General features: G+C 46.0%; 3 protein-coding genes across 3 annotated transcripts; 2 read left to right on the forward strand and 1 right to left on the reverse strand.

Moving 5' to 3' along the window:
* Positions 1-2,960: 2,960 nt before the first annotated feature.
* On the forward strand, positions 2,961-3,694 carry HD556DRAFT_1402835 (uncharacterized protein). Its single transcript, XM_041303866.1, has 3 exons — positions 2,961-3,164; positions 3,217-3,437; positions 3,499-3,694. The coding sequence occupies exons 1-2, from the start codon at positions 2,969-2,971 to the stop codon at positions 3,297-3,299; spliced, it is 279 nt and encodes a 92-aa protein (XP_041155741.1). The 5' UTR covers positions 2,961-2,968; the 3' UTR covers positions 3,300-3,437; positions 3,499-3,694.
* A 476-nt stretch (positions 3,695-4,170) lies between these two features.
* Positions 4,171-4,759, reverse strand: HD556DRAFT_1447751 (uncharacterized protein; the record flags this gene model as incomplete). The annotated part of the gene is made up of 5 exons (XM_041307327.1): positions 4,171-4,196; positions 4,253-4,456; positions 4,506-4,584; positions 4,617-4,661; positions 4,730-4,759. 5 exons carry the CDS (start codon positions 4,757-4,759, stop codon positions 4,171-4,173), a joined length of 384 nt encoding a protein of 127 aa, XP_041155742.1.
* Positions 4,760-7,877: 3,118 nt separating this feature from the next.
* Positions 7,878-8,318, forward strand: HD556DRAFT_1402839 (uncharacterized protein). Its single transcript, XM_041303867.1, has 2 exons — positions 7,878-8,188; positions 8,262-8,318. The coding sequence occupies exons 1-2, from the start codon at positions 7,887-7,889 to the stop codon at positions 8,278-8,280; spliced, it is 321 nt and encodes a 106-aa protein (XP_041155743.1). The 5' UTR covers positions 7,878-7,886; the 3' UTR covers positions 8,281-8,318.
* Positions 8,319-11,220: the final 2,902 nt, after the last annotated feature.

Consider the following 11,220-nt stretch of genomic DNA (forward strand, 5'->3'; position numbering starts at 1 on the left):
TCCTCTATCCGTGCATCAAGCAACTGATTATACCCTCGCAGACAAGAAGTTGCAACTGTTCAATCTTTCGTACGATAAAGCAGAAGGATTGCACAACAAATGGCGGATAATGTGAACGTTGATAGATATATGAGCTATAGCGAATAATCAGAATACGACGGAAATAACAGAATTTTGCTCTTCCCTACCCTTCTAGTTGAAAAACAGTCATGTCAGACATCTCTGTGGATGAAAGTGAGCTCAATTTTCTGAGGTCTTCCAGATGATTGATCCTTGCAACGTCTGAGAGCAAACAAGAGTATGTCGGGATGTAAGACACCCTCTGGAGTGGGTGACATCCCGTGGTGCTCGACAGGGTCTGGACGTTTGGAGTTCCCTCGGAAGATGGTGGTACGAACTAAGGGGCGACGGAGCAGTAGGTGGCTGAAACTCGAGCGTCGACCACCATGGTTGGAACTGAAGGAAAGGCCAGCCGTGTAGCTTGTATATTCATAGATAGCTTGGGGGAGGTTTGGTACACGTCCGCGGATGAGTCCGACTGTCCATCATAGTTTATAAATTGACGCATATATGGTCAAGTATCAAAGAAGACGTACCGGTCAACATCCGCGTGAATTCGGAGGGCTGGCGTGTCTTGCTGGATTACGACAAAATGCGCCCCAAGAATACTTTAATACTGACTCATGAGCAGAATGGACAAACTTCTTGTAGCCTCAAGAGTCGCAGTGGCATCCAGTTCTGTGCACTACCGTCTGACTGGGCCCTCGTTCGACTCTTCCCGCCCTGGTGCCTACTGTGATTAGTAATATTGTTCAAGCTGGCTCTCTCTCGGTTCATAGCAAGCTATCTGGCATCTTTCGACGGTATTGAGATCACATTGAGATCATATATAGCGTCAACTGTCGTGGTGTAAGTAATGAAATACGTGACCCTGCGCCTGGAACATACAAAATAGCATGCTTTGGCAAGAATACAGTGAGTACGATGAGGACTCGCAATGCATGCCAAGACTCACTACATAGTTTGCAAGACATTGACTGTATGCCTTAGATCCAGCCATTTCGGAAACGTCAACAGAACCGGGGGACATGGCGCTGAATGCTGGGTGCATGGTATGGGCGACATAAAAATCCTCATGGTGGCCTATATCACATACACCGACATGGTCAATAAACCGGGCGAATCAACTGTTGTGTCTGTATATGATGGCCTTCTGCGAGCAGTAGACAGTGACTTCGCTGCAGCATCTTAAAAGGAAGAAATTGTGAGTGGTGGATTGAAATAGAGATAAGTACCGTACGCATGTCTAGATGGTCATTTGCCAGATATCGATGACTCGGACGTCGAACCTGGAGAGGAATAAGACGCTGAATATGCCATGACGTTCCTCTGCCGATTAGCTATAGGCTGCATCACCTCACAATTACTATGACGATGGACACCATAGTATGTTCCAGAATCGAGACGTGGTATTTGCACTGAGACTTTGCACAATTAATCGCTCGTATACAGAAGAATCTTCAATCGGTCCTTCAAGTTAACACTGACAAGTGAACTTACGTTTGTTTGTTGTTATTTAATTCTAAAGACTTTGCGCAAACCTTCCTGCTGAAACAGTGAACAGGAACGACCATATACAATCACTACTGCCTCAACGCGCAATTCAAAATTGTGTGACCCACTCCGTTTTTACGACCAAGCTTAGAAGAAAGATTGATACAAAGTGCTCTCATCCGGAGCGCGCCCGATCATCTTCTGACAAATGTAGCTTGTGATTTTTATGGGCTTCGCTTGGCTACTTGCAGTCCTGATCAGAAGTACGTTATTCCCTTGCTACCATACACGTATTTCTACAAGTCGAATTAGTACGCTGATGTCGAATAATCAGTTTAGCAAGTAGACGAGAGTCATGAAAATTGGAACGTCGAAATGACTGGAAAGCGAGCATGTTGGAACGTATTTGGGCTTATCAACCAATTAGTGCTGGGCTCACCCTACGGTCAAGATCAGGGAGTAAACTAGCTTTGCATCAACAGCTGATTCTCACACAAATGGTGCTGGTTCCGGGTCTCCTTAGGCTACTTCATCTGGTTCTTCAAGATGGGCGGAAAGGGCTGTATTGGTTGATGCGAGTAGCGCTGTCCGCGTAGTCGAATTCGCCTCTCATCATTTTGGGTTGAAGTTAGTACGTCAAGTCGTTCGTCCCAATTGCAGATTTATCAGAGCTTCTGCAAGGCAACTGTCTCTTCCGATAATCGCGTTTGCGTCTATGAGTTCTTGCAAGAATCATCGCTAGCCACATGGCAGCTCTCTAAAGAAGTCGATGTCTCAACGTTCCGATCTGTATCGCTGTCCTCGTACTCCCTGGCGTTGGCGGCACAAACACAAACAAGTGCAACTCTTTGGGCGCTTTCAATCCAACCCTGGTCGCTCGATCCCTGCAACAATCGCAAAACCACACCACCCAGGGATGGCCCGGAATAGGGAATCGAGAAGCAGATGGAGGGTGGTGCTGGTGCATATGATAGATATTTAGGGGAAATCATCGCGGCTAGCTGTGGGATATCTGGCGCCATCAAAGTATTGTCACGCTGTATTTTTGTGGTATCGCTCACTCTGAATCACACATTATACAATTGTCTGCCTCTCATCAGCCTACCACTCTCCTCACTTTAGACCCGACGGGGTTGCCCGCTGAGTCAGGCCTATCACCGGCAGGCGATGGAGATGCTCCAACATCATTTGTGATCACGTCGGTACCTTCGGGTAGGCTATCATATCACCTTATAGCTACTAGAAGTCGTGATGGACATGTTAGGATATGGCAAGTCTAGCCTGCGGAGGAAGAACCTAACGTCAAAGGAGAAGACGACGATCCTCTATAGATGGTCTGCAGATGCAGTAGCAGATTTTGATCACCACAAGTACGTGCGATCGCCACTTCCCCGTGACTTTTTTTACTGATTGGATGCCTGCAGATCTGCGGTTGGCCGTGTTGAGTGGAAGATCGCTGGTTTTCCCCAATAATGTTGTTTTGACTGCGTGCCAATTGTGTTATTTGATGTCTATAGTGCGTGATCTTGAACCCGCTTGGGCTCATACCTTCCTTCGCTGGACCCGAATGCTTGATTTGAATTCCCAAGGCGATATACCTGCTGTCATTGGTATGCTCTCTAGTCATACTCTTTTATTGTGGTAACCTTATTACCAAATCAGATCTTCAATGCACTGCACATGGGCTTTCCCCTACCTCAAATTACGCCATACCCAGTACTCGACAGGTTCATGCTCAGGTGTGATAGTTTGAACGTAGTGCACACTGCCAGCCATTTCAAAACATCCTCGATAGACAAAAATATCATGGAACACTCTCACTTATGACGTACGGAAAAATGTACTAGATAAGGACTGCGCCGATCGTAGTATGATACTTGATGGTGCGTCCCTTGTCACGAGAATGTTTCTCATATGGTATTCACATTTGCTCGCATTATCTAGCCTCTATTGATTGCTTTTCCCATCTGACTTTATTTAGACGCTACCCTGTTGTGTCTACAGCATACCTACGCTTCACGATGCTGTCAATACCTCGATATGTCTGCTTCATTTCCTGTCATCTTGGCTTTCTGTCCGATATCTTCCCCCTCGTCCAGACGATAAAGTTATATTCAACTACGAGACAATAATACAATGCTTTGATTGCTTTCTGAACGATTCGTCTGTTCTAAATCTACCGTGGTGTCCCAGATTTTCATGCGCATGACTTCCCCCGGTTGCTCACTGTCTTGACCAGCATCGATAATGTTGTCAGTTGTCATGCCCGTCCGCTTCAGCATTGAAACATACCGAACCGGTTCTCGAATTCTCATGGTTGAAGATAAGAATGAACAGCGATCATTGACGGGCGCAACTACATGCACAAAACAGAACGCGATATCATAAAATCTGAAAAACGGGTGTTGAAACCCTACACAATCTGCAGCGCCCAGTAGTTGAAACTAGAGTGCTGAGTATAGTACATGGCATGGGAAAGAGCATCGGAAGCAAGGAAATATCACGGTCTACACCGCTGGGTACTCACAATTGAAGCCGACATGTTTGGTATCGTACAAGACGGACACGGCATGGGAAAAACGCATCTAAAAACAGGAAACTTGGCTCGGGCATCATCTACTTCTTTTCTATCAAGTCCTTTGCTGCAGGCTGTCAGTAAGCTTCGACTTCCAAGTTCACGACAAGGTCAGGGACGTACACAAGCGATTGTCAAGGATGAATTCCAAAATCTTCTCCCCCAATTCCTCTCTGTTGTAGCCTTGACGAGAAATCTCTTCTGCTCCTTTCTCCACTGCGACAGCTGTTGGAGAGTTCAGGTAGTAGTCCATGGCAGACCCGATGCGCTCAAAGTCCTTCTTGTTGTTCGGGAGAAAGGCAGAGTACTCGAGGACAATAATAGTAGCTGCTTGTTGTCATTAAGACGACAACTGATCATGCAGTGAGAAACTAACCGATGCCAGTATGAACAATTCTGTTCGCAGCAGAAGTGAAAAGTGAAAACTTCGCAGCCTGTTGCGCACTCTTACAGTGCTGAAGATCAATGTGAATGAAAAGGAACCTACCAAAGGCTGAAGGACGCGGATGATATCACTTCGCTTGATTGTGGTCTAGCCACAGGTTCAACAAGGTGTGGGTATCAAAATCATCACCACAGAGCAAAGTACTTGCCTCCTACAGACGATGAATGAAGGTGGCAAATTAACATTTGATTAATAACAGAGACACACCTTCTATTTGGTTGACGTTACAGTTGCAAGTGATTAACCACTAGATTGTAGACAATGACTGCTGTGTTGAGGTAACTTACAAACTGTCAGGGGTCGGAACCAGATGACCATTACTACTATGTAATGGTGAAGATTTGGCATCGATGGACGTACAAGCTAAACAAGATTATTTGTGAGCGGAGTACCATCATATTAGACAGGATATGATCAACACACATTCTGCGAACACATGATGAATACAGGGGATCGCGTAGCTAGAATCCTTAACGATTGAAACACAGTACTCACATTCTATAGAGTGAAAGAGTGAGTGAAAATGATTAATCTATTTAATAATTCACATGATGAGGGTCAAATGACTCACATTCTGCACAGGACAGGAGAGTATCCAAGATGAGTAAATATGGAAAATAAGTTATCAAGAAGGGATACTCAACGAACTACACATTGTGATTACAGCGGTTTGCATAAGTAATGGCGCAGCCCTGTGTGAGAATTTCAGTACTTATCAAGATAATGGACTTAGAAAATTCAGCTCGATTTTGGCTTGATTTGACTTGTTGACAAGTTGTTGCCTCGGCCGGCCGATGTATTCACTACGTAGCTTGACGACGTCACCCGTTTCACGATAGAGCTTGCAGATTCGAAGGAAGGTCCGTCTCGAAAAACCAACACAATCAAGTATTTCGCGAGTGGTGAGAATGTAAAACTTAGAGGCGAGCGGACGAGTCGGAGGGAGCTAATAACGAAAACGATCTCAGTACTTGGGACAAGACTCGTTGTATATTTGGTATATGTACCTAATAACGAAAACGCTACGAGAAACGTTAGCTACGTGTTCGTCGTGTCGTGCAACTAATGGTACTCACATCTCAGTACTTGGGACAAGACTGAGATGCGTCTATCTATCTGACTCGAACTATAAGGTAAAACGAGTAGGATCATATATTAATCAGAGACTGGAAAAATAAGGGAGGGCACGAGCCACTGTCAATGCGCGCTCGTCCGTTTCCGCTTTGGCATGCGCTCGTTCCTCATACGTCGGTTTCATCGGCCTTCGACACCTCGGAACTCTTGCATCTCGACACTCCCCCTCGAGCGCAAGCTAGGCACCTGTTCATGGCAGGGTGATACTTAACCATGTCTAACTATACACAGTACATTTTGTAAGTTTGTCTCGGAGTCACCAACATGAAGCTTCATGAAGCTTAACAGGCACAATACCTCACTGGTTCTAAAGATCGGGATCTCTCTTGTGATCTCGATGCTACTGGAAATGTTTTTCTCAGGCTTCCAAGAATAGCGCTACCACCGGAAAAATTACCAAATTGGGATATTCCAATAATCTCACTATTCCCACATACCTCCCTGGCTCTACTGCTGCACCAGAGCTTTCCCCTTGCTCACTCATGTATATAAGTAGTAGAATGGCATGTACATACATAAAATGATACAATAGACCGCTTTTTTCATTGTCTGAGAGCTTGTACAGCAGTCTACAGTGCTGACTACAATATGTGTATCCCAGGATTAAAACATATTCGGTTTTTTGCCCCTTTAGCAGGGAAGCAATTCTGACTGTATATATCATATATTAGAGTGTTAATGAATATATTACACCGCTTGTTTGAGCCTCTGTAGTGTCCTACATCAGTAGATATGTTAAATTCATGAATACCTCTCAAAAAACATAAACCAGTTCGCATTTTTTAGTGTTTAGGTATATAGACTGGTGAATATTATTTCTAACATCTCTTTACTAGTATATACATCATATCAAGAGTATAGGTCAGCAGGATCAGTCCCTAGGGTCATATGTATTGTCATCTTCCTGGTGGTTCACTCCCTGAGAAAATTTTTCCTGCAGCTCCGGCCCTCTAGGATGGTAGGTAGTCTTTTACTATGAACATATGGAATATATTTATCACATAGGTATACCAGAACAATACCAGGATCCTTGTCTACAATCCAAAGTCACTTTTTGCCTACAATGTACCATATTTTCGCATTTTCAAGGTTTTTCACTACATTCTCACTACATAGACTATACCAGCTGTTCATATATCACTTATAGTACATATATGAAGCCTTCCCAAGGCCATGATCAGGTAGAAATATGTCAGAGTAATGATATCAAGCACATATCTCCTATTCTCACTGATAAGAATTCCCAGACATGAATATAGTAAAATATTATGATCAGACTATCTTGGAGTACACTATATATACCAAGTAATACAGTCCTCGACTACCAGAAGGATCCATGAATAATTGACAGCAGGGGAATCCAATAGATAAGAAATAGGTCGTGGGAAAGTCAAAAAGTCCAAACATCGAAAAAGTACTATGCACCAACAGTCTATGCAAGGGTGGTCTGACCATAATAATACAACAAATTGAGACCACAACACTTCCACATCACCTTTACCTTCACAACATATATTAGTATAGTATATTTAAGTAGTTTACAATGTATTCTATACATTTTTAATGAAATCTTCGCCCTAGACAGGGTTGAAATATAACATTTGCATGATTGTGGGATTTGCCCCTATATCATTGATATCATTACTATGACATATTTCTACCTGATCATGGCCTTGGGAAGGCTTCATATATGTACTATAAGTGATATATGAACAGCTGGTATAGTCTATGTAGTGAGAATGTAGTGAAAAACCTTGAAAATGCGAAAATATGGTACATTGTAGGCAAAAAGTGACTTTGGATTGTAGACAAGGATCCTGGTATTGTTCTGGTATACCTATGTGATAAATATATTCCATATGTTCATAGTAAAAGACTACCTACCATCCTAGAGGGCCGGAGCTGCAGGAAAAATTTTCTCAGGGAGTGAACCACCAGGAAGATGACAATACATATGACCCTAGGGACTGATCCTGCTGACCTATACTCTTGATATGATGTATATACTAGTGAAGAGATGTTAGAAATAATATTCACCAGTCTATATACCTAAACACTAAAAAATGCGAACTGGTTTATGTTTTTTGAGAGGTATTCATGAATTTAACATATCTACTGATGTAGGACACTACAGAGGCTCAAACAAGCGGTGTAATATATTCATTAACACTCTAATATATGATATATACAGTCAGAATTGCTTCCCTGCTAAAGGGGCAAAAAACCGAATATGTTTTAATCCTGGGATACACATATTGTAGTCAGCACTGTAGACTGCTGTACAAGCTCTCAGACAATGAAAAAAGCGGTCTATTGTATCATTTTATGTATGTACATGCCATTCTACTACTTATATACATGAGTGAGCAAGGGGAAAGCTCTGGTGCAGCAGTAGAGCCAGGGAGGTATGTGGGAATAGTGAGATTATTGGAATATCCCAATTTGGTAATTTTTCCGGTGGTAGCGCTATTCTTGGAAGCCTGAGAATCACCAAAGGAATCAGAAGCCGTTAAGCTTAATTGTAGGGGATTGATAGTTTACAAACAAACTTACAAAACCATACCGTTTCTAGTTAGTGAGTATTATGCTTAATTTTAACAGTATAGCCTGAGCTAGGCTCATTTGGCCTCGGAGATTTTGGAAACGTGGTCGAGGGAGTGCCTTGGTAAAGGCGTCTGCGATATTGTGGTCCGTTGGGCAGTAGAACAAAGCGAACGTGCCGTCCTTGACGTGTGCACGTATGAAATGGTATCTGATGGCGATATGCTTTGTCCGCGACTGGAATTTTCCGTTGGCTGCCAGAGCTATAGCGGCTTGGTTGTCGCAGAAGATGGACGTGGGGAGCGAGGGAGCCTCGTAGAGCTCTTGGGTAAGATATTGGAGGTAGAGTACCTCACGTGCAACACTCGTCAGAGCGATATACTCTGCTTCTGCGGTGGATAAAGCTATTAGTGGTTGCTTTCGCGCGCTCCAAGCCACTGGTCCGCCATTCAACATGACAACATAGCCGGAGATGGAGTGCCGGTGGGACTGTGAAGCCCAATCTGCGTCGACGAAGGCCTCAAGGCCTCCATCCGTGAATCCTAGGGTGAGTTCGAAGTCTGACGTTCCTTTCAGGTAACGTAGCACTCGTTTGGCGGCCTCCCAGTGGGGCTTCCCTGGATTGCGCATGAATTGGGATAACGTGGCGATGGCGAATGCGATGTCAGGCCTTGTGCTCGTGGCTGCGTACATGAGCGAGCCAATGGCACGTTGATATGGCACTTCGCTCATCGCCTGCACTTCAGCGTGAGTGGATGGGCCTTGCTCGGCGGTTAGGAAGGTACTGGAGTCCATAGGTGTGGTTGCGGCCTTAGCATCTGAAAGGTTAAAACGTTCAAGTATCGTTTCGACGTATGCCTTTTGTGAGAGTGTGATGGTGCGAGCTGAACGATCTCGCGTGACCTTAAGGCCCAGCAACCAGCTTAGTTCACCGAGGTCCGATATTTCAAAGTACTGTTGAAGTTGAGTTTTGAAGCGCTGAATGTGGGAAACGTGATTGGCGGTGACAGCCATGTCGTCGACGGAGACAGTGATGACGATGTGTTCATCCGTCGTACGTTTGAAATAGACCGCCTGGTCCACTTGTGAGCGCACAAAACCCATCTCAGTAAACACACCAGCTAATTCCTCTGCCCACTCAAAACCGGCCTGCTTAAGACCCGGCAAGCTCCTCTTCAACTTCAGCACTTTTCCGCGTTCTCCCTCACTTAGGTACCCAGGTGGCGGCCTCATGTATATGTCCTCCTGGACATCAGCATAGAGATACGCACTTTTGATATCAACTTGGTGTATCTCCCAATCCAGGTGGGCCGCCATTCCTAGTACCGTGCGAATGGTGATCATGTTGCAGGTAGGTGCGAAGGTGTCGAAATAGTCTACGCCATAGCGTTGACGTTGACCGTTGGCCACGAGGCGCGCGCGGAGTTTTAACTTCTCGCCGTTGGGCCCTCGTTTGGTGGCTAGAACGTAGTGACATGGTATGACATTAGTGTCACGTGGTAAGTGCGTCACCTCCCATGTTCCCAACTTCTCCAGCTGACTAATCTCATAGTCTATTGCCTCTTGCCACTCTTCACCGTCTGGACCATTCAACGCCTGCTGCAATGTTGGTTCTGGCTGTACGGCGGCCATCGCATACTGGTGCGTGACTGTTTCTTCTTCGTCTAAGGCTGACTCTTCTTCCTCTATCTTGAGGACTTCAGCCGCAACAGCAGCATGCTCCCCCTCATTGAGGGCGGTATAATAACCTGGCAGTGGGCGTACTCTGGTAGACCGTGGAGCTGCAGGAGGTTCTGGTGGCGGGTTGTGGGTTCTTGGAGGGGTGGTGGGCGCCGGTATGTGGGTTCTTGGAGGTGAGTTTGCTGATGGTTCTTGGGCGCTGCCTTTCATGATGACAGGGTTGGAGTTGGACTCCCCCTCGACCGGGACACCGTCAGCAACGTCAACCATCTGAGGTACGAACATAATGTTACGCTCGACCGAAACACGCCTCTTACCCTCCCAATAGACGCGATAGCCTTTACTATGGCTGTCAACCCCCACAAACAAGGCCCCTTCCGCCCGCGACTCCAACTTGCCAGCACCCTCGACATGCACAAAGACTCGGCTTCCAAACTCATGGGCATGTGACAGGTCGGGCCTTTCCTGGTAGACGAGTGTGTGTGGCGTGTGTCCTGGCGTGGACCTTGAAGGTAATTTGTTCTTCAGCCATACAGCATAACCAACTGCCTCCGCCCACAGGTACTTCGGTAGTGCGCGTGCAATCAACATGGCACGTGCGTGCTCCACAATGGTGCGGTTCAACCGCTCTGCCACTCCATTCTGTTGGGGTGCATCATGGACAGTGAGCTCCCGGCTTATACCATGCTCCCTGAGGTAAGTCTCAAAATCGCCACTCAAGTACTCCCCTCCTCTGTCTGACCGGAGGGTCTTTATGCGCAGGCCATCGTGCTTCGTGGTGAGTCTTTTATGATAATGTTTGAAAGCCTCCAAAGCCTCACTCTTGTGTTTCAGAAACGCGACTTGGGTCTCCCTTGAGTAATCGTCGGTAAAACTCATGTAGTACGAGCATCCGCCCAGGCTAACTGTTTGCGCCGGCCCCCACAGATCTGTGTGGATGACTTCGCCATACTTCTTCGCACGGCGGCTGGCCTCCTTGGGAAAAGGTTTGTGTGAGGATTTCGCCTTCACACAGGCCTCGCAGAACTCTTCGCTGGAGGCAAGATCGAGCTGGACACCTCTGATGAGGTCTTTTGCGACAGCATGCCTTACGGCTGCCTGGGAGATGTGGCCTAGGGCCTTATGGACGGCATGGACAGTGAGTTTTCCGGTCGCCAGGTTCGCATGGTGCTTAGCCTGAGCGGCTACACTATATAGGCCATCGACCTGGGGAATCGCGGCTATGACGGTGCGCTTGGGCCCGGCAGAGAGTATCCTGCACATCCGGTCCTCAAAATGCACTGCCAGTCCC

Source organism: Suillus plorans (assembly GCF_016647745.1).
Source record: "Suillus plorans strain S12 chromosome Unknown HD556scaffold_67, whole genome shotgun sequence".
Lineage (NCBI taxonomy): Eukaryota > Fungi > Basidiomycota > Agaricomycetes > Boletales > Suillaceae > Suillus > Suillus plorans.